Source organism: Rhamphochromis longiceps, linkage group LG23 (genome assembly GCF_057381845.1).
Source record: "Rhamphochromis longiceps isolate RC_006_pf linkage group LG23, R_longiceps_female_GT1.1, whole genome shotgun sequence".
In the NCBI taxonomy this organism is placed as follows: Eukaryota; Metazoa; Chordata; class Actinopteri; order Cichliformes; family Cichlidae; genus Rhamphochromis; species Rhamphochromis longiceps.
The window spans coordinates 4,142,411-4,164,694 of NC_140578.1; the positions used below are offsets into that span (position 1 = coordinate 4,142,411).

The 22,284-nt window shown below is 41.8% G+C and overlaps 3 protein-coding genes across 5 annotated transcripts; 1 reads left to right on the forward strand and 2 right to left on the reverse strand.

The window, feature by feature from the left end:
* Window positions 1-424: 424 nt before the first annotated feature.
* On the reverse strand, window positions 425-2,782 carry pole4 (polymerase (DNA-directed), epsilon 4, accessory subunit). Its single transcript, XM_085398429.1, has 4 exons — window positions 2,387-2,782; window positions 1,330-1,414; window positions 860-901; window positions 425-694 (listed from the first exon to the last, which is right to left on the reverse strand). The coding sequence occupies exons 1-4, from the start codon at window positions 2,633-2,635 to the stop codon at window positions 681-683; spliced, it is 390 nt and encodes a 129-aa protein (XP_085254555.1). The 5' UTR covers window positions 2,636-2,782; the 3' UTR covers window positions 425-680.
* Window positions 2,783-2,913: 131 nt separating this feature from the next.
* Window positions 2,914-9,834, forward strand: LOC146641035 (serine/threonine-protein kinase NIM1). 2 transcript variants are annotated; one of them, XM_085399276.1, is made up of 5 exons: window positions 2,914-2,972; window positions 4,770-4,872; window positions 6,454-6,756; window positions 7,096-7,364; window positions 8,377-9,834. In XM_085399276.1, exons 2-5 carry the CDS (start codon window positions 4,851-4,853, stop codon window positions 9,127-9,129), a joined length of 1,347 nt encoding a protein of 448 aa, XP_085255402.1. In that variant the 5' UTR covers window positions 2,914-2,972; window positions 4,770-4,850; the 3' UTR covers window positions 9,130-9,834. The 2 variants fall into 2 exon arrangements, with proteins under 2 accessions (XP_085255402.1, XP_085255401.1); XM_085399275.1 differs by lacking the exons at window positions 2,914-2,972; window positions 4,770-4,872 and having other exon boundaries at window positions 6,342-6,756.
* A 7,541-nt stretch (window positions 9,835-17,375) lies between these two features.
* On the reverse strand, window positions 17,376-20,397 carry LOC146641036 (C-C motif chemokine 20-like). Of its 2 annotated transcripts, XM_085398084.1 has the most exons (5): window positions 20,293-20,397; window positions 19,797-19,910; window positions 18,209-18,320; window positions 17,940-18,030; window positions 17,376-17,852 (listed from the first exon to the last, which is right to left on the reverse strand). In XM_085398084.1, the coding sequence occupies exons 2-4, from the start codon at window positions 19,858-19,860 to the stop codon at window positions 17,940-17,942; spliced, it is 267 nt and encodes an 88-aa protein (XP_085254210.1). In that variant the 5' UTR covers window positions 19,861-19,910; window positions 20,293-20,397; the 3' UTR covers window positions 17,376-17,852. The 2 variants fall into 2 exon arrangements, with proteins under 2 accessions (XP_085254210.1, XP_085254209.1); XM_085398083.1 differs by lacking the exon at window positions 20,293-20,397 and having other exon boundaries at window positions 19,797-19,964.
* Between the last annotated feature and the right edge of the window lie 1,887 nt (window positions 20,398-22,284).

The following is a 22,284-nucleotide window of genomic DNA, read 5'->3' on the forward strand; positions in this document are numbered from 1 at the left end:
AGGGCAGGACCCTGGATAGCTCTGACATCACTGGATGAGCACATTTACTTTAGAGCAGGCTGCTTTAAAAACAAACAAACAAACAAACAAACAAAAATACATCCCCCTGAACTGTGCAGGAGTAAAAAAGGAATTTAAAGTATGCACTTCAGTTTCTCAGCTGTGAGTGTTGCTCACAGTGCTTGTCATTCATTTTTCTTATGTTGAACCTTATTCAGAAGATGCTTAATCTCTTGTTTACCTCTGGGAGATCTGAAAAACTAGTTAAAATTGGGGTCAAGTTTGCAGTGCACGAATCTTTTTGCTTTTAATGTCACTCTGCAGATTTTAAATTGGAAAACTCCACTGAAGCCTGATATTATTACTCTTACAGCTTTACCAGTAATGCTGAGTGTGACACACACCTGCACAGACTTCATTCTGTTGTTTACATACTTTTATTTCTTGTACAGTGAATAGTATTTCACAAGTATATACAAAAAATGTACACATTTCCATCACAAGTCTTCAAAGTTAAGCATGAAAAATCTTGAGGAACCATCGTATAAAAGCATTAATAAATGTTGAATTTCAGATTTTGACTTAGAAAAGTAGCAGAAAGTTTCCAACAGTGAATTATGACCCTGTAATAAAAACTTGGATGGTTGCAAACAGTTTTGACCAGTCTCCTGAAGCAGTCTTTAATCCAGTGTGCCTGCAGAAAAAATAAAGTCAGTAAAACATATTCTGGTTCAAAACAGAGGCAATAAATTCAATATTAAGTGGAATACTGAATTTTGTGCATGTGACGAATTCAATCAGCATCGTAATCCAGACAACTTTAAAAGTTGTTTTCTACTTTTGTCTTTGTATGGCTTACCTTCAAGAAATGCAAACTCATCTATGGCTTCTATTGCATTGTCTGCGGAAAAGAAAACAAATGATACCATATTATCACAATATTTTACTCATGGTGTCATATAATTGTGAATTTGCAACATTTTGCAAAATGCTGAGTATTGCAATGACAGTCACAGAAAAGGAACAGGGGCCTAAAATTAAAGCACGTCCTGTTTCTTCAAGTCAAATCTCAGCGTGATGTAGTTGTTATTCTGAGAAATATGTACAACTGTCAAATTCAGGCTTATGAAGCAGGTTGTATAATTATCTTTGGGTAAGACACTGATCACCGCTGGAGGATGACTGTGCCCCGGTTAGGTTAGAAGCACACAGGCACAAGTGCTTTGATGTTCTTTGATAGAACAGGAAAATGCTATACAAGCACCAGCCCATTTTCTATTTATGCAAGTAGACTTTAAATGGAATTAAGCACATGTTTAATCCACTTACCCAAGTCTTTTCTTTGCAAAGTTTTCCTCTTCCCTTGCTGTGCATACACTAGAGCATCTTTGGCGATCATCTCAACAAACAATTCCTGTACAAAAAGAAACCAAAAAGAAATCATTCAAAATGAACCAGAGAAACGATCAGAAATAGATTTTTTTTTATTAACATAAGCCACTGATAAAATATATTTGTGCTGATATGCAACTGTTTTTGCACAACTGGCTGTTCCCTAAACAGTCACCACAGCAGATCATCTGCCTCCATGCCACCCTATTGCTAGCATGCTCTTCTGCATGTCCTCCTTCACCGCATCAATGAACCTCCACTAAGATCTTTCCTCTTTTCTTCTTGCCTGGCAGCTCCACAGTCAGCATCCAGTATATCCACCATCTCTTCTCTGAACATGTCCAAACCATTGTCTCTGAAGTCTGTCTTTAACCCCAAAGCACTCAACCTGAGCTGTCCTTCTAAAACACTCTATTTCTAATCCTGTCCCTCTTGGTCTCTCCCAACGAAAACCTGAGCACCTCCAGCTCTGTTCCTGCCGCCACCATCTCCAAACCGTACATCTCACTGACACCAGGCCTTGTAAACCTTCCCTTTCCCTGCTATCCTTCTGTCACACAGTCTCCCAACACTCACTTCCACCCTGCCTGCACTCTCTTCTTGACCTCTCTTGAACACGGTTTGTCCCAGGTATTTAAACTCATCTACCTTCACTACCTCTGCTCCTTGCAGCTTTACTGTTACACCTGTCTCCCTCTCATTCACACATGTATCCCATCTTGCTTCTACTAGCTTTCATTCCCTATCTAGCATGATGATTGTTCAGTTTGACTCTAACATTTTAGTTAGACATTAACATGAGTAAACTCTGCGTTTATTCCAAAGGTTAACCTACACTAAAGTTTAAATATACTTCAGTAATTTGATAAATAAACTAAAATGAATTAGAAACATATAGAAAATAGATTATTTACTATCTGCACTTAAGTTTGTTAGCGTCATATAGAGTCAGCACTCGTGTTACCAGGACCGGTTAGGATATCAGTGGTCTCACCGTGGCTTTAGCGATGATGAACACAGACTCCTGGCTGGCGAGGGCCACGTCTGGGTCGGTCTTCATCAGAGCCTTGATGCGGGACAGCGGGAGTTTGGACAGCCGGCTGTGGCTCACCGTGACTGGGCCCGTCTGCTGCTGCTGGCCGCTGTCCTCCGCCTCGGCCCCGCGGGTCTCCTCCTCACTCTCACACCGGTCAGGGTCGTGCTCCGTTGCGGTCACAAGACTCGTCGTCACTGTTGCTGCCATTTTCTGATATTTTGCGCTAATTATATGACTTAAGAAATAAACACACACGTAGAAACGACTATAGTTTAATAGCTACATGTCACAGATAATAACATCAACAACAGCAGCGGGCGCGCGCCAGCATGTGGTTCCGGGCTTTCGTGATAAGGCCTGCGCTGATTCGTCAGTGAGTGCAGGCCCCGCCAACTAATCCTCTTCGGTGATTGGACAGATTGTGAATCCAGGCCTCACTATTGGCTAAAGTTAAACGTCATTCACCGCACATTGCCGCCTAGATAGCGGGGTGTAGCCGGAGCCCTACTAACCAAGGGGTCCGAGTGTAGACACGAAGTCGCAGGTGAAGTTGGCCACAAATAACACTTTGCTATTGTATGGTTAAAATATATCGTTTTTATAACTTTGTAATTTTACATTATTTTGTGTATGCGCTAAATGTTATTTTTTTTGTGACATTTACCAAAAAGTGGGAAAACTCAACTGTACTCCTCAATATTTCCACTAGGGGGCAGTGGGAACAAACTATTAAAAACAACTGCATAGTAATGTGCATCAGTATACGCTATTGTGAACTTATTGTGAACTCTATTGTGAAATATAAATGGCTTATAAAGACTTTAATGACAAGTCAGTAAAATTGTATTCATTTGAAGTTTTGTTTGTCTCTGGTGTCCAGTATTAGCTCTATTTTTAATGATTATTGTTGCTGTTAGATTCAACGCACTGTGTGGGTTCCTTCATCAGCTGACACAGAGGTCATCCAAGTGTGGATGTGGTGTATGGCTATGGCTGAACACTTTACCATCTAATATCACAACACCTGCAATCTTTTTAAGCTCTCTCTTGTTATGTGAATACAGCATGATTAATGGGAAGCTGAAGTTTGCTCTTATGGTCTCATGTGATAGTCTCTATTAACTAATTCTCTGTTATTTCAGCTGCTGTTTTATCTGACAGCAGTGTTTGAGTTTCAATTGAATGAATTCATAGATTCTCAAACCTTCTTTTCATCCATATCTGACAATATTAGCATTTTTTAGCCAATTATGACAGACATATATGTCTGTGTCTCTTCACATCATATTTTCTCCTGTGTAAAACTGAAAAAAAAAAAAATCAAAAGTCTACAAAACCTCTATTTCAGAATATACTGCCGCTTTATTTTCCTTGTGATAGTTTCCCTCATAATCACCAAAATCTGCAATGCTTATGATTCTCTGGTAACTTGTCACTTTCGCCGATGAGTACAGTGTTAGACCCACAAACCTTCTTCTTCTGCCTATATAAATAAAAACATCTTCCCTTATATGCATTTTTAAGGAATAAATGGCAAAAAAGCCAGATGTAGCAAATAAGATATTAATATTAAATTAATTAATATTAATTAATTTATTCTTATTTCATCAGAAGGTTCCCTAAACGCTATATTTGCAAAACAAAATAATTTTCTGGCAGTTATTTGAGAAAATCACTATATTAATATGCTTAATATGGTTCAGGCTTTAAAGTGTTAAAGAGCTTAAAGAGCTATTAAAGCTTAAAGCTGGGCTTTTAGTAATCTGCTAGTTCTTTTATGTTTCTCTACGTGTTTGCGTGGGTTTTCTTCAGGTAGTCTGGCTCTATCACAGTCCAAAGATTAATTTGTGATTCAAAATTGCCCACAGGGATGAATGTGAATAGTTTTTCGTCTCTCTGTGTTAGCCTTGTGTCAGATTGGCAACCTGTCCAGGGTGTACCCTGCCTCTCACCCTATAGTAGCTGGGATAGGCTCCAGTCCACCTGCAATAGAGTATCTAAATAGCACATTAAACTCTTCTTACCTGAATATTTTAATGTATGAAGCTGTTTTCATTAGCACTTTATTTTATTCCAGAAAGTTATTAAAACACTTTTTAGTTTTTATTTATTTATAATATTTTTATATATTTTTTGTCAGAGCTTGACGTTGCCATCTGACAAACAATAAATATGGTCTAATGAAAAGAACGCCCACGAACTTGCTTTCATGTGTAAGTTACATGAGCATTATCATCATTATGAAAGCAGGCATGCTTATTTTTATTCATTGAAAGTATCTTTGCATCATTTCCATTGTGTCAGGTCATGTCAGCACTCCACTAATACACTCTGTTAATAGGATTGTGAGGACTGCTTTAGTCCACTGAAGCTCCATTCACATGTTCAGCCACAGTCAGGTGTTACACTCTGAGGAAGAGATATGAAGGACTCGCAGCTCACAGGTAAAATATTTTAGTTTTATTACTGTTATTGATCAGCTAATGTGATTCGTTTCTTTTTCATGTTGTTTTTAAAATTAGATGTACTTTTTTAAAAAGTACTTTAAATCATCTGTATAAAATCTCTTATCAACTGTAGCCTTGGTGATTAGATTTAGAAAACCCATATTTGGATGATTTAAAATTGTATTTTATTTCAGAAGCGCCAGATTGGCAACTGAATATATCTCCACTCTTATATGTGAATTTTCCACAAAAGATGGTTCAAAGCTACTCATTAAATCTCATTCATTGCTATTATTTTTCACAGTGACTACATCGCTCCAGTCATACAAGCTGTTACATTTACAGGTAGATTTAACAAGAATAATAGAAAAGCAGTTTCACATGGATCCAAATGCTGATAATAATCATCTGCCTGCTCAGTTTCATACGCAGCGTGGAAGTGTAATCCTAATTTGGCAACTCTGTTCATTCTTGTTTTGCCAGTCTAGTCTTCATTAGCATCCTATAAATAGCTGTCTGCAAGCTAAATGGCACTAATTCTCCATCTAAAAAACCCAAGTAATCCTCGGCTATATTTGATCGACAAAGTCCAAGAGGAGGAAGAACATAATCACACTGTAATGTTTAATATTTGTTTATTATTATTGGTAATACTTGACTGGCTGGTTCATTTTGCTCACAGTCGTTTTTGAGAGGTTATGCGTGCTCTCCAAGACGCCCACACAGGATTCAAGTAGCCGGTCTGGCACCTGACCTGACTGTTGGGTCAGATTTGAGACTCTATGCAATGCTCAGACTGTACTGCACAATTTCCTGTAAAAACAAAAGAAACGCTGTACGAGGCAATCGTTCGAGCCAAAGCATTGTTCTGTTTGAGAGAAATTTGTACACTATCAAAAAAAAAATTGTAATTAACGTGCTGATTCTTAAGAACTGTGTCCAAAAAAATGAAAACTTCAATTCCCAGAGCAGAAAAAACGGTCAACATCCTGCTTTTGTCCATTAAAAATGAAAACACACATATTGAAATCCATTTACCGTGATCCAGAAATCTTGTTTCCTGCATAGTGGTCACAACACTAACACCGCAGAGGTGCAATGTTAGTATTTTCAGAAACGGTGTGAGTGGAAGCTCTAACCAGGAGAAGAGATTCAGTTTTATTCATTTCAGATTATACTTTGTTTTTGTTCTCCTAAAGCAAAAGAATATAACATAAGCAGATGAGTGATAGCAAAATAAATTAAAACCCAGTTTGCCACATTCTTGTCTATCATAGCATCATTTTCAATAATATCCACTGACAGCTTAAAAGTGCAGATAGAAACTCGGGTTAAATTTAGGCAGAATACAGACCTGATGTTTTGACTTATGTGGGATGTACAGTTACATACCAGGTAAGTTAGCATGGAGGTCAACCTTATTATCCATGTCCCATACAGCTCTACTTGCACACACAAAGGTGTTTGTCTAAGAAGCGATGTCGTCTCGGTCCAAATCTAAAGGAAATCCTAATATTTCTGCTATTTCACGCAGCACTGCTGCAACGTTTTCACACTTTTTTTGCTTTTACTTCCAAGCCGTCAAAATGCGTCTATGGCCGAAAGAGAAAACGAGCAAAAAATCCAAAGATGACTCTCCGAAGACGCAAAAACCAGCCAAGCCCCTGGCTTCTGCTGCCACGTGTGCCACCCCGCAGCTGACTGACGCAGAGAGGAGAGCGCAGTCTCCGTTTGAGAGGATCGTCTATGACATGACCCACAACGAGAAGATCGTCAATGACCTCGTGCTCGGTCGAAGGATCGGCTTTTACGAGCTGCGTGGAGAAATCGGGCAAGGCAACTTCTCTACAGTTAGGCTGGGCATCCATGCCTTGACGAAAGGTAAAGAACCGTCAGTTATTTAGGATGTTCGTCCCAGTTATTCAGTCACCGTTAGTCATCTTTTTTATGTGTTTCAAACTCATTCCTGCTTCACTCACATTCCAGTGTTCTGAATAAGTGTTCAAGAGCACCATAAATCAGTGCAGACTTTAAAAAACGCTGCAACAATCATCCTATTAAAAGCTAATTCCCCTCCTTTTGATCAGATGCGTCTCGTCTGTTCTTGTTTTAAATCTCCTAAATGTACATCCGTCCTTATTTCAGTCCTTAACCTCATCAGACCTTCTTTAAATCTGTCACTGACAGCTAAGCCTTCTCCCTCCCCTTCTCCTGTCTCAGAGAGAGTAGCTGTTAAAATCATGGACAAGCTGCATCTGGATAAGAAGAAACAGCCTCTGACTTCCTCAGAGATCAGCTGCATGGAGAAGCTGTGCCACCCCAACATAGTGCGCCTTTATGAGGTGATGGAGACGAGCCGGAAGCTGTATCTGGTCATGGAGTACGGCAGCGGTGGAGACTTGTTCTCTCGAATCACCACGAGGGGGAAGCTTAACGACCTGGAAGCCAAGCTGGTCTTCGCACAAATCATCTCTGCTGTTAAGCATATGGTGAGCTTCGGTTTCACCCTTGGTCACAGCATGAGTCTGTGATATGTTCGCTGATTGAAATGTGGAGAGAAAGCATGGAATGAATTAAAAAATCCCAGCTTGACTCAAAATGTGCCAGACTAACGTGATCAGATTGAAACCTTAAGGCCTCTAACAATAAGTAGAGATGAGAATGTGAAACTGGGTCAAATCTGAGTATCGTGTTAAAGGATACTTTGACATGCAGGGTAGAGCACAGAGACCGCGCCACTGACCACTCGATGAGTAAACAAAGAGAACAGTTTAAGAGTCACTAATTCAGTTAAAATAAACTAAAACCAGAAGATGCATTATAAATAAATATTAGTTAAAGTGTATTATAGATAGTTGCAGTGTAGACAGATGATAAGCATGTAATTTAGGTGTCTGAGTCATGAGTAACTCACAATATCTGCTCCCAATAACGTTTTTCTTTGTAAAAATTATTGATTCGGGAGATTTCGATACATGAGCCACATCTGTGTAGCAGAAGGAAAATGTATCCTGGAATGGCCAGGCCAAACAATGCTTCATCAGTGCATGTGGGTGTTATAATAATAATAATAGTTAATTAGTTCCCTGTCCGTCTTTATCCCCTCTGAGCGTCTCATTTTCTTCACAATAGGTTAGTTAAGCTGTTATAGTGGGCAAAGTTTCAAATAATGGGATCAGCTAAGTGCTAGCAGCTGCTCATATTAAATGTCAGAGTGGCCTCAGTCAATCGGACACAAACTGACTTCTGACACTGACTGCAAAGCTATTCTGATAGGGTCCAAAAATCAAAATGAGCAGAGTGAAAAATCAATCCTCTTTAAATCAAAATGTAGATATCCAACACAAATGCATTAATAACTTATCATAAGATGAAGCAAAGAAATGTTGCTATATCAGTGTTTTGCCCCACAGTGCAGAAATAAACCAGTGCGCTGGCGTTCTCTGTGAGCATTAAAGGAGAACTCTTTCTAAAATTGTCCATGTGTGTGTCACATTTCAGCACGACTGCAACATCATCCACCGAGACCTGAAACCGGAGAACATCTTCTACACCACCAGCTTTTGCATCAAAGTTGGGGATTTTGGCTTCAGCACAGAGAGCAGCCCTGCTGAGCTTCTCACCACCTTCTGTGGCTCTCCGCCCTACGCTGCTCCTGAACTTTTTAAGGAAAAGGGATACTCCGGATGTTACTCAGACATTTGGGCTTTAGGTATTCTCTTGTACTTCATGACAACAGCAACTTTACCCTTTTATGGGGAAAATCTGGGCAGGCTGAAGCGCTGCATCCTCCAGGGGGCTTACCGTATCCCCTCTTATGTGCCAGATCCGTGCCAGCTGGTCATCAAAGGCATGCTGCGGATTGTGCCTGCTGATCGCTCCTCTTTAACGCAGATTTCAGACAGTGCTTGGCTGAAGGGGATTGAGTTCCCTCGTCCCTATACGCCGTTGCCACTGTCTCCTGCTCACTTTGCACAGACAAATCAGACTCTGTGCGTGGAAGAGCAAGAGGTAAAGAGTTTGCTGTCGGATCTCGGGGTCGTGGCGCTTCATTTCCAGAATAACCCCTGCTTGGACTGCAGGAATCCACTGACAGGGGCCTATCGGATCCTCCTCCATCGAGTCCAGAAGAGGAGGTTGGTCGAGGCTGTGGGTTACTCTGTGCTCCAACCAGATGAGTACGAGAGTCCGAGCAAGTGGTCTGCAGCATCAGTTGACAAACACAATCCTTCCACTGTATGTGCAATACTATAACGACAAAGAGCTGCACCGGACTCCTTCATTTGTGGCACCAAAGCGACTTTATCACATGTGTGCGCTCTCATGCAGTCCAGGTATTATGTTACACACAGACTGAAGTGGCAGTGGATGTGGACGTCAGAGTGGACAGTTGTTTTCCACATTGTAAATCAATTACAGCTCATAGACCAGGACATGCCTGTGATTACATCACCAACGGCAAGATTACTGACGCAAAACACCTATCAATCACTAAATGGCTATCAGCATTTTCCAATCCTTCTTAGTCAGGACATAAATCTGACCTAATCCAGGTAAGCCTAATGAGACAGCCACAAGGGAACATGCTTGGCCCAACAGAAAGTAAAAAAGAAAATGTGTATCAGGAGGAAATATAAGAAAAAGAGAGAAAACAAAAAATAAATTGTAAAATTAGCCTACCGCATTTGCATTACAGCAAATGCCTCAAATGCCTTCATTGGGTATGCATGTGACGTAAAAGTGATTATAAATGCAGTTCACGTTGTTCACTAAGGAGGAGAGTCAAGCGCACAATGAATGTTGAGAGTATACCTTGGTGTTATTATATCTATTTTTTTCATATCTTTGTAAATTATTCTCATGTTTGCTCACATTTTAAAGCAATGTTTTCATAAATCCTCCAGGGATGCTGCCCTGAGCTTCAAGCCACGCTGTATCAGTAATTCTAGCAAAGATTAAGGCCAGATTCATTAAACAGAATAAAGTTATTTTCAAACAGTAATTTAAAACTGTTTCCCCTCTAATCTCCTCATCTGGACATCCTCCCCCGATTCTTTCCTTCCAGCAGGAGGCATGTTATCACAGGACAATGTGATCGTCTCGTTCTGCTGCATGCAAGACTCCAGATTTATATTGTTAAAAACTGCAATTTCTACTGGGATGCAAAATGAGATCTTCTTTATTTGTAAGCCTTGAAATTCGATAAATCCTCGACTCTCGAGCCAGTTCTCAGGAACTGACTTTGGAGTCAATTCAAGCCCTTTCGGTAAAAGGAGTTTATGAAAAATGAAAGTGTGCACTGCGAACATAACGTGTCATTTCACCCCAAGTGCATATAAAAACGAATTGGCTCTCTCTCCAGTTAATGATGGTTCATTTTCCCATCACTTGCACTTCTCCCTGAGGGTACAGCAGTCTCTCTAAACCAGGTATAGCTCTGGGACCAGTAACATTACAACTTGACGTCAGTCCTGTCAATGACTGCACACACCTGCTCTGTTTCTGATGGGTATTTGGCACTATCATAAGCTTTATATTTTGCAATAAAATATTTAGCCCTCAACCCGCAGCCTGTTCGCACAAGAATGTGAACACACTGCGCGGGCAAGCGCTGACATATAGAGAGATCACAAAGATCCGAACAAGTGCCAAGAATTAGTCCTGACTCGCTGTTTATTTATGACTCTGCTCTTGTTCAGTACCAGTGGGCAATAAGTGTCTGTTATCATTTCCACCTGAGAAAGCTCTTATCATCAAGTCTCAGCAGAGTCATTCATTAAACTGCTCACAGATCTAATCGCTAATTTTCTTTGTGAACTTAACATTGAGAAAAAAGGGGTTCAAAAGGTTACACGGGCATGGCTGCAAAGTAAGCTGCTTGTTTTCCACCAGAGTTTACATTCAAAGATAAATGAGCGTGACATATCACTCAGCTTCACCAAACAAAAGCAGAAGATTTTTCTGTGCGATGTAAAGCCGGAGACCAGAAGGACAAATCTATGAATTTGCTCATATGATCACATAATAATCAAAGTCTTAGTCTTTTTTTCTTTTTGCTTTTCTCCCTCTTCTCTTACACTTGTTCCTTTCACATTATTAATGTTCTGCTTTTACCTTTACTCATCCTCTGGGATTATCACAAAGAGCCAAGTTTTTGTCTTCGTAAGCAAGTTTGCATTTGTTGGAAATGGTACTTGGCAGTAAAAGAGAACCCCTGAGCTCCGAATGAATGACAAATCAGAGCAGAGATGGTTGTGAAATAGTAAACAGTACATTCCTAATATGGGCAATTTGTACTAACTATGAGGTTTTTTGCAAAAGAAAACAAAGAAAACTGCAATTATAGTGGACTGCATGTTAAACATATGTATGTGCACCTCCCTGCTTATTCTCTTTCCTAATCTCTCCACCAGAGAAATAAAAGTTCCCCAAAGTCGTTACCTTTTAAACCACCTCACTTTAAGACATGATAAATGGTTTAGTTTTAGTTTGATATCAGCATGAACAAAGACCCTTAATTTATATTTATTATTGCATAGCCAGCTGCTTTTATCTGCACTGATTGGTTTCAGTATGCAGCTGCTTGTTTGTTTGAAGCCATTGAATGTGAGCGCTCTTCCAAGGAAAGAAGAGAAAGTTAAGTGTCTGTCAAATAGGAGCAAGACGTAACACGTCTCAGGGTTTAATTTCTTAAAACTACAACAAATGTTCAGCACTTTTGTTACCTGCAGCACAGACAGCTGTTTAAAGTCTGTCACGTAAAAACTGAGGAGGATGAGCAACATTCACCTTCAGAGTTTAGCTGCGGCTCTTTGAACATTAACTAGTTTACTTTTCTCACAGAAATATGATTTGAACCGAGAAGACAATCGATTGTGAAACTCTGGCAGCTTTATGAGGACGAGTAATGAAGTTTGTCTGTTTCCTGTACTCAACCGTTGTTGATTACACCAACACTAAAGTATGCATCCTTATCTGAACTTGGTGATTCATGTGAGAGCTAAATTATTATCTCATTGAAAGGATTTCAGCGTTAAAGACATAATAATTTCTGATCTACTGGGATCAGCAGTTAAAACCAGTCACCCCAGTGGGCACTGACCTGTGAGTGTTAGCAGAGCATATACTCATATTCAAAGAGAATTTTCCAGCTTCAGATATCTTCATTTCTCAGTGGTCTTATCAACACAGTGCCAAATATAGAGACCTCTGCTTCTCTTCACCAAGCACTGGTATTAAGAGGTCAAGTTAAGCTCTAAATTATGACAAAATTTGTTGAGCAACTCACTGATGAAGCCGACTATCCTTCCATGCTGGGAAAATTAAAGACAAAGTTTTCCATTTTTTGTGTCCTACATTTGAGTGAACAAAGAAGAGGAAGGATTTTGTTCCAGCTTGAAGAAATTAAACTAACTAACTAAACTGTTGACTCTGCGAATCAGCCCCAGAAATACTTAGAGAACAAACAAACGAGTGAGTATTACGTTTTTGAAGAAAAATGTTTCTGCCTGCTCGTGTAGTTTATTGATCAGTCTTCCTGTTTTATGGAGGCTAATGTCATGTCCTCATGTCGAACATGTCTACACACACTATCGCACAAGCTTGAAAGTAAACAGTTGAATAAAAGGAAAGGGAAAAAAATGTGAGTTGAGGATTTGGGGTGCGGGTGTGGGAGGATTAAGGACCTGATTAAAAAGATACTTGGCTGTGTTTTCACTCAGGGACATGTGGTTTAGATAGACCATGATACCCTGAAATTGGTGCTGACGTCTGGAGACATTTCCCAATACATCCATCACGTTCTTCGAAATGACTGACGTCTCGATGTGTGAGGGATGAACGTTGTCCCCGGCTGCCAGATGTTGCAGGAGCTGCAAGGCTGGATCATAAACTGTTGGAAAACAGTTGGCCCCAGACCTCCTGGACCCTCAAAAGACCACTTTCTGCTTTTTGGTTGTACTGCAAGATTAATTAATCAGATTCGCTGTCGACTGGGGCTTCCATTAACACATGTTGTGATCCTTTGATGCTGAAGAGACCTGTGCCAGAATTTTATTCAAATACATTTTGTGTAAACTTTATTGTTCACACATGGTGCGTAAAAATGTAAAGAAGTTTCAATCTGTAGACTTCTGTGTGGGTGTTTTATCTATAAACCTTAACGCAACATTCCTCCAAAAAGGAAAGCTTGTCCTAAATAAATTAAAAGGCTGCTGTAAAACAAAATGAGGTGATAAAATGCACAATGAGGCCAGTTTTGGTGATATAATAGTTTCTCCTTTTAAGGAGGTCTTGAATATATTCTTTCCTAACATGCTAAACTCACTTGTCACTTTATTAAGTACACCTTGTTAGTACCAGGTTAGGCCTCCTTTCTATACTGCACAGATTCAACAAAGTGGTGGAAGCATGCCTCAGAGATTTTAGCCCATATTGACATGATAGCATCGCAGAGTTGCTTCAGATTTATCGGCTTAACCTCAATGACGCAAATCTTCCATTTCAAAACATCCTAAAGAAGCTTTATTGGACTGAGGTGTGGTGTCTGTGGTGTTCCTTTGAGTACAACAGACTCATTGTCATGTTAAAGAAACCCGTTTGACACGATTTGAGATTTGTGACATGGAGGTTTATCCTACTCGAAGCTGCGATCAGAAGATGGGTACACTGTGGTCATAAAAGGATGGACATGGTCTACAACAAAACTCAGGTAAGCCCAATGGTACCAACACCACAGCACTGGTACTACACGGCCGATAGAAAGAAAACATCCCCCCTACCATTACAGTAGCACCACCAGCAGGATTAGTCTATTGGCTTCAAGGTTAGACATGCTGTGCATTCAGAACTGCTCTTCTGCACACCTTGGCAGTAACAAGGGGTTATTTAAGTTGCTGTCACCTTCCTTGGAGGGCTCAACCCGGGGTTGCTGTCATGGCCTATTAAGGGCTCTGTTGGCTCTTAGGTGACTGTTTCCTCGTGGCTGTGTGCAGCGGGGCTGGGGGAGGGTCTGTGCTGACGGATGTGTGTTACTGACCTGGTAGCCTGGCTGCCCCTGGGTGGGTCCGGGACGGGCGTGGGGTTCTGGGGGTGCTCCATCTCTGGGCTGGGGCCCTGGCTGGGCCTTGGGGCTTGGGTCCTGTTTGGTGTGTTGCCGGGTTGTGGGCGGCTGGGTGTATGGGGGCCCAGCCCTGGCGCGGGGTGCTGCCAGTGCATTGAGCCACCTGGGGGGCTCTTCAACTGGTGGGGGAGGCTGTTACATCTTGCAGGAGCTCTCCTCTCTTCAGGAACTCACTCTGCAGGAGGAGGAGATATAGGAGAGGTGGAGGAAGATCTCAGCCTGGGTGTCTATTGTCTTGTGTAGTCTGGAAGATGAGTGGATGAAGGGGTGGGTGCAGTTTTCTCTGAGGTGGGGTCGTGTAGGCTGTCCTGGGCTCTGCGGGGCCAGGCGGCGCTGCTGAACTGGGCCCCGGTCAGGATGGGCCTGGGACCCCTTTCCCTGGCGGGTTGCAGAGTATGGGGGTGCCTACTGGGGTCAGTGTGGGAGCTGGCCTCAGGGAGGGGTCACTTGCCCCTCCCTTCCTTCCATCTCCAGCTGCCTCCCCCTTCCCGCTCCACCACAATCACCCACACATGCAGGGCCTTCGGGTAAAGGTGTGTCACCAGGGTGCAGGGGAGGCATCCCCCCCCTCTGTCCCCTTCTGGCTGCCTGTGCCCCAATTTTATCCCACAATTTAGACATTCACATTACTCACACTCTCATTACACATACATATAGGATCTTGGGGGTGGGCACACTACACGGAATCCAAATTACCATCAGGGTGTACACCCCACCCCTGGCGTCGTTGCCCACCTCTCAATTTTAAATACACGTAGACACTGAGGGCTATCAGGAGGGACTATGCGCTTACATGCTGCTCTCTGGCAGGTAGCTCCAAGCCCTCCTAGGTTTTAAATGCACCTTAGAACACACATGCATCAACACTACATATGAGCGGGCGGAGGGAGGTTTGGAGTCTTCTCTCACCCCCGTTCTCTGCGGCCTGCTGGAGTGGGGGGCTAGGAGGAGGAGTTTGCCGTCCGACTGGGGTCTGGAATGTGGGGCCTCCCTGCTGCTGCCGAGTCGGGGCGGTCTGCTTCTCCCCACCGCAGGGAAAAGGGTAACACCACCTGGGTCTGGGTGCAGTTTCCTGCTCCAGGGGCAAGGGTACCTAGACCCGGTTTGTAGAGTACGCTTGGGGAGTGTGATCGGGTGTACAGCGTCTCTTTATGTCTGTCTCCACGTTGGTTGAGTGTGGAGTAAGTGCATATGAGAGCATGAGGGGGGGAATGGATGTTTGTATCTGTGTGTGCCTGTATGTCTGTGTCTATATGTCAGGTTGGGTATCAGACGCCACCTCTCTGGGGACATCTCAGGCCCTCCAAGGTATGGAGGCCTATCTCCCCCTACCACCACTTCCCCTGCCAGTGGCGGACTCCCTCAGACATCGGTGCATTGGTGGTTCTTTGCGTCCGGGGATGGGGGTCCAGGTACACACCGGCTCACTCCTTGGTGGCTGCTTGTAGGAGCCTGGAGCCTGGGGCTCGCTCGGGCCACTTCAGGGGTGGGGTGCCCTCAGCCTCTCGGCCTGGGGCTCGGTCACTCAGGCACAGCTGGCTGCCGGCAGAGCTCACGGGCGCGTCACTGCAACCCCCCCTGGCTTCTGCTCCGCGGCTGCTGAGTGACCCCTCATCTGGGGCTCTCCTCAGCTCTTTCTGGGACAGTGGCGCGGCTGCCCCTCTGTTGGTCTTCCTTGGTCTCTTGTGTTCTGGGGGCCTCTGGATGTCTGGAGTTTTGATCTCCTCCATACCTGCTTCATGCCCCGGAGGAGGGGGCTGTGGCCCCCCCCCCACACCCTCTAACAGATCATTACATGAAGGAACCTTTTAAATACAAGTGTGCTCATGCTCACAGGTGTACACACGGGTGATCACACACACAAACTACACCCTTTTTGGCTCCTACCTCAAAGCACACTGTGCGCTGTCGATCTTACGTGCTGCACAATAATTTTTAGTATTTACTGTGATATTCCCATAGATCATCGTGATGTTGTTTATTATGTTGCTCTTTTTTTTTCTTCTGCTTGTTTTCTCTTTTTCCTTTCTCCACAGGTGATCCAGGTAATTGATATATGTATTTTCTGTCTGCTTATTTTGTTTGTTTTTTGTTTTTTGCCCTTTATCCCCGTCCCTGTTTTTCATTCCCTCTTTCTTTCTCCCCTTTCTTTTCCCCAGTCAAGTCTGTCCCATATTTAGCAAGTGAAAATAAAATAAGTAATAAAAGGTGAATCAAATAGACCAATACCGCAAGGCTGGGATGGTCCATTTGGTAAAGTAAATCCGTTGGGCATCTTTCTTCGCCTTTAGACAATAATTCTGATGGCAAAAGAGCCAAACGGGACAGGCAAAAAAAAGAAAAAGTTGCTGTTACCTTTCTCTCCATTTGAAGCAGTCTAACCATTCTCCTCTGACCTCTGGTATCAGCAAGACATTTTTCCCAGGAGAACTGCTGCATGCTGGATATTTTTCTCTTGTTCAGATCATTTTCCGTAAACCACACGCACAGTTGTGTGGGAAAATCCCAGCACATTAGCAATTTCTGAAATACTCAAACCAGCATGAGCAGCACCAACAACAATGCCACACTCAAAATCACTTAAGTCTTCCTCATTCTGATGCTCAGTTTGAATTTTGGGTCATCTGACCACATTTATATGCCTAAATACATGATTATTATATGCATTAGGAGCTGTACCTAATAAGGTGACCTGCTATCATATATAATAATGCACTTTTCTGCATTTTCTGATACTTTTATTTCTATTACATTTGACGTTTAATACATATATAAAAGCTATGCTTCATTTGATTTTTATAGTTTTGTATTTACTAAATCGCTTTTAATCAAGTCTAGTTTTGAGTTTTTCACTTAAGGACTTGTAGTTAAAACCAAAAACTATCGCTATTTTTCCCAAGTGAATTTCAGCAGGTTTCCTTGAGTTGTGACTGGTAATTAAATACATCCTCATGGGATGACTGTGAGTAATACGGACATCTCACTAAGAATGGAAACACACTCGAGCTTTTCATTGGCAGCATGTACTGCTGTTTTAAGACAGACGTGAAGTATGTTAAGTTTGTGCTTTAATCCCATCTGGATTGAACGGTTGAGATAACGCATTCACTTTTATCTTAATGATGTTCTCATCAAGCTAGTGAACACTGGATTTAGTGTACAGTAGAACAAATAGCTTCTTTTATAGCTTTGACAGATGGCTCATGTAGTCAATTATCAGCTGAAGCTGAGGGTAAAAAAATATGTTCGAGATTACTGGACCAAAGGCGAGTTGGCCTCCTTTTACTGGAATCTTCCGGAAAACACTAGAACAAAGCAAAATGATTTAAAGCAGCTGGATGCATTTCTAATTAATTATTCACTTTTATGGAAACCAGAGTTTTTGTTTGTTTTGGACTTTATTTGCAATAGAAAAACACAGAGTACAATTAGAGTGCTGATACAAAAATTAGGAACTCTGTCGTAGATATAGACGTATATATAAAAACAAAACAAACTCAGCTTAGTCTTAAAGTGTTTTTTTGCACACGTTCTTTTCTCACATACAGAATACATTTATTCACATTTCAAAGCTGCCAAAGAGTGGCTCATTCCTAGCAGGTGCTACACATCACAGAGAAGGGAACACTATCATAGACTGTTCATATAAAAGACTTTTCGTTATACTGGATATAACTTTAAGAATACAGTTTGTTTCTGTATCAGAGAACCGTGTACATGATTCACCATCAGCAACAGGAAATGCCTAATCTACTGAAACACAATCCATCTCGTTAAAGATGATATACGATGCCTGACAGAGGCCTGAAGAGACCGCTGTTCTCTCTCTCCTTCTGTTTTTGTTCCTTTTGGTGGCCTACAAAGACACAGGGTTTATGATGATTAATGTGCATTGTCACTGAGAGTGTATGTCATTGTGAGAGTATGTTTTGTATCTTTTTACCTATTGCGGATTTAGCCTCCCCATCTCCTTCTTGACCCATTCGTCATTTGGGTTGGCGCACACAGGTTTTGGCCTTCTCTTCATCGTAAACCTAAACATACACATGGACGTCATTATTTAGAGATGTCAAGTCGTGGACACACATGTGGATCAGTCACTTCCTCAGTAAACAGGACTTTTGCTAATTTATTATGGTGGAATTTAACGATGTGCGAACAGCAAATGGTCAGCAAGCGTCAAAGGTTAAGGACTTAAAAATTGATACTCACAAAATTGCTTTGATGTTGCAATCACCATCTGATTCCTGCTTGGTGTAACTGATGATGTTTGCCTTCCTTCTAATTTCTTTGGCGTAGCCGAGGCAGCAGTTCCCGTACGAGCCTGTAAAGTAAGTTAGAGATTTATAAACTATCGCACTTGAAAATGTCGCTCTTGGGGAAGTTGAGCAATCACTGTGTGTGTGTGTGTGTGTGTGTGTGTGTGTGTGTGTGTGTGTGTGTGTGTGTGTGTGTGTGTGTGTGTGTGTGTGTGTGTGGCTTTCGTTGCCCAAAGCCTATGAAAACAAACGTAACTTTCTCTTTTTGGTCCCGATTTAGTCCTGTGTTATTTTTTTGGACTATTTGCTAGAACAAAAAAGGAAAATATAATGTCTAAGAATCCATACATCCACGATAAAGAATTTATATAACTGGGCCTTTTGAGGATTTTAACAGATCTGGACCTCGGCCAGCAGTGTCCGGGAGAATTTCCATGTTGCCCAATAAAAGTAGCACAGATCTATTTCGGGAACAGAAACAGAGTTTTTGGCATCAGCGAGTGCATGCCATCTAGCTGCCTTTCACGGTCTTATCACCTTATCTTTACCATCGCTGAATGTATTTTCCGCTGGATGAAGCAGCCTTGTGTAAACGCCAAGCCAAAATGCTTATACTGTAATTTATATATATTTAATTTTTATTACATTTCAGTAAAGCTACTTTTTTGATGTAAAACGAACTGTCATATTTGGCAGAGGCTGCAACTGATTTCACAGCATGCACTAAGAAAAAAAAGAAAGAAAAAGCCAGCTTTTGTTAAGACGAGGAGTCCTTCCAGGATTTGTTAAATGCAGTGGCACATTGGGGTCCAAGAACCCATCAAGGGGGAAAAACGGGCATTCAGTGATTTCAGAAAAAACACAGCATTGAAAATTGGTTGAGAAAAGACTGCAAATGCCCTAAAACCTGACAGCGGTGGTCTTACATGAAAAACAGAGCTGCGCTAAAGTCTAAAAATACTGGAAATTCAATGACTGCTTTTATATTTTGGCTAAAAAAGTATTAGGATCCTTTTAGATTCTTACAGTACACAACTACTAAAAAGATCTACACATATAAATGGATCAAAAGTATTGATTATTTAATGTCTGTATTCCTCTAATGTTACAGCTGCGTCCAAAAACGACAGTTTCTTAGACATAAACATCCATTATTTTATGAATTTGTTTTATCTTTAACTTTACTTATTCTGTTGCTGCTTAAATCTGAAGCAAAGTCGCCACATGAAGTCAAGATGACAGATTGCGCTTAAAGCGTTGTGATAAAGGGCTCGGAGCGGAAGCATTTATCTCGTTCACTAAAACGTTTTAAAGGAATGTGGCATGGGGAAATGATTAAAACAAGACAGCACATAGTAATGCTCACTTCAAACCAACTATGGGTGCATATTTTTACTGATCCACTTATCACAGATAGTGCTTATCAGCTATACTGTAAAAATCTGCATGGTTGCGTTTCGGTGCATTCTGTAAACATTCCAAATTTAAACGAAAATGTTGCAGTTTGTGACGTGAAACCAGACCATTTTTGTTGCACTTACCTTGTGCGAGACTCAGGTACATGCAGGCGAAGAGCAAAATCAAGACAAGAGCGTGAAACTTCATGGCTGCTGTTGTTCTTCCTGCTGTTGCTGCTGTTCTTGATGTGTTGTTCACTGCACAAACACAAGGAGACAAAGAGCAAAGTCAAACTGAAAGTTGGAGCTAGACTCTATCACTCCCACTGCTTTGTAAATGTTGGGCAAACATTCAATTGTTTTCTAAAGCATATCCCTCCCCTCAAGCTCTTGTGAAAGAATACAGTCGTGTCTTTGACCCCTGTCAGGCTTCCAGCTGCTGACAGCTGTTCCTCTTCAAGCACTCTGAGTGATGTTTTGCAAAAAAGCGGGAGTTACAGCTAGAACCCCTACTCTTTTGTTATCGCTCAGACTGGCTTAACCTCAATACATGTGGAACACATAAAAACATTTCTATAAAATCCAGATTGTGAAAGATCAGCACAAGCTGCTTGTTTTATCAGCCTTCAGAGAAACGTACCTGATCACATCCAGTCTTTCAAAAGATGTCCTAGAAGGAAAAATGTTGGTCCATATAAGAGCAGCACTCTTATATTGCACATCATGCTGTGCCCTCCCCCAAATTATCTTGTGCCACACCCACTCAGAATTGTCAGCGCTCCAACTTCATCCCTGAATGCCACTTGTTTTGGAGTGGGCAAAGGGAATCTCACGCTCGTCAACACACATGTCAGTACCACCCAATGACAGTTGGTGTTAAGCAACTGACTCACACCCCATGTACAACAATGCCTTTCATGATAATGCATCTCGCGAATCGCCAAACTTCCTCGCAGACAAGGTGTGCCTGACAAAAATGAAGATAAAATTGGAGTTTATCTATTTCAGTCTCACACTGGCTGCACCGCATGTTTAGGACGGAGTCATGCAGGGGGTCTTGCATGAAAATGATCGCCTTCAAAATTATATGTTTAGAGAACAAGACCAAGGAGAGAGGTTTGGCTTTGGGATTTACAGTTCTTCACACAAACACTGATCCAGTCTCACAGCACTAAAGCTTTCCAGATGTATGACAGCGGCCAAAGTTGGTTTACTGTGTGTTTTCTAATACCAGCTGCAACCATTTACTGTTTATACCACTCCTGAGAAGAGATTCTTTTTGGTGCTACATGAGAAGTTGTCATAAATTTTACCCATCCAGTCCAGATCCTTTATCTCATGCTGGGCTTTTCTGTCTAAAGCCATTTTACCACCTGTGTCCCTTTAAGCCACCGTACTCCTGATTGGCTGCTCCTTGCAAACAGATGATTTGAACAGCAGGTGTTGGGGCTCCTGTGCTCTCACTGTTTCATACATGACCATACTACAGAAATCTATTCTAAACAACAACACAGAGAGCCAAGATCAGAAAACCCTTCTAACTGGAGCTCCAGGCTCACAGTGATTACTTGTACACAAGTTGACTTGATTATATGAAACTTTGGCCAAGTATAACATAAGCATCCGCTACTAAACTAGTATATACATGCAAAAACAAAACAAAAGACGAAGAGCATGGCAGGTTCCCTTTGATACATTGAACTTTTCTGCTTTTTGTCAATCTTTATATTACTTTCCAGGAAGGCCTAGATCACACTGCCAGGGATAATATTCTAGTGGTAAATATTTGTGCTCTTGGTTTAAATGTTGGAGCCAAGAAGCAATCGTGTAAATACCACCGAGTGGCTAAAACATGGGAGTTCCCAGCACAAACAAAGAAGATACGAACACACTGTCCATTTTTTAGTACACACTGTTGAAGAATGAGTCCCTCTTGCATCCTCTGAAACACGCTGATACAAACAAGATTCTCAATATGCATCTATCAGATGGCGAACGTCCTGCAGGTCTGTGGCTGCAACATGTGGCTACTTTATAAATTTTACTTCTGAGTCCATCCACTTTCTTAGCTGCATATCCAAGTCAGGATTGCAGGGGCGCTGAAGCCTGGACAGGTCCTCAGTCCAGAGAGCCAGACAGTTATTCACACCTAACCTAAACCTAACAAACATGCCTTTGGACAGTGGGAGAAACCCGGGGGCTGCTTTCTTAGATACCATATATCTGTATTCAGCAAATATCTGATTGTGAATCAGTCACCTCCAAATATGCAGCTATAAAAGCCCTCGCGTTTCGTGGGCCCTGGAACCCTGCTCATGGGAATTTCCTGGCTTTCATCAAGAACATTTATGAGGTCAGGCTACCAGGATACCAGGTTAAAAAGGTCTGAAAACGCTTGGCTCGCAGTCAGAGTTAGATGATATTAGTGTCTACACTCTGGCCAGACTTCTACACCAAAACTGGAAAAAGGATTTAGCTTCATTGACCTCGCTTTGTGCTTGAGGGCTGTGTCATTTCCAACAGGAAACAGGGCTTTCTCTTGACTTCTTAAAAATAAGCAAACACACACTTTCTAATTTCCTGTATATCACAGTAAAGTAAATGCTTGTACTTTACTCGAGAGGCCAACACT

What these genes read in the sequence shown, in the direction of transcription:
- pole4 (XM_085398429.1), bottom strand. Translation starts at nt 2,635, where the DNA reads ATGGCAGCAACAGTGACGACGAGTCTTGTGACCGCAACGGAGCACGAC. An exon ending in TCATCATCGCTAAAGCCACG is followed by an intron (nt 1,415 to 2,386) that starts GTGAGACCACTG and finishes CTTTTTGTACAG; the next exon opens with GAATTGTTTGTTGAGATGAT. An exon ending in TTTGCAAAGAAAAGACTTGG is followed by an intron (nt 902 to 1,329) that starts GTAAGTGGATTA and finishes TCTTTTCCGCAG; the next exon opens with ACAATGCAATAGAAGCCATA.
- LOC146641035 (XM_085399275.1), top strand. Translation starts at nt 6,354, where the DNA reads ATGTCGTCTCGGTCCAAATCTAAAGGAAATCCTAATATTTCTGCTATT. An exon ending in CATCCATGCCTTGACGAAAG is followed by an intron (nt 6,757 to 7,095) that starts GTAAAGAACCGT and finishes CTCCTGTCTCAG; the next exon opens with AGAGAGTAGCTGTTAAAATC. An exon ending in TCTCTGCTGTTAAGCATATG is followed by an intron (nt 7,365 to 8,376) that starts GTGAGCTTCGGT and finishes GTCACATTTCAG; the next exon opens with CACGACTGCAACATCATCCA.
- LOC146641036 (XM_085398084.1), bottom strand. Translation starts at nt 19,860, where the DNA reads ATGAAGTTTCACGCTCTTGTCTTGATTTTGCTCTTCGCCTGCATGTAC. An exon ending in GTACCTGAGTCTCGCACAAG is followed by an intron (nt 18,321 to 19,796) that starts GTAAGTGCAACA and finishes CTTACTTTACAG; the next exon opens with GCTCGTACGGGAACTGCTGC. An exon ending in TGCAACATCAAAGCAATTTT is followed by an intron (nt 18,031 to 18,208) that starts GTGAGTATCAAT and finishes GTGTATGTTTAG; the next exon opens with GTTTACGATGAAGAGAAGGC.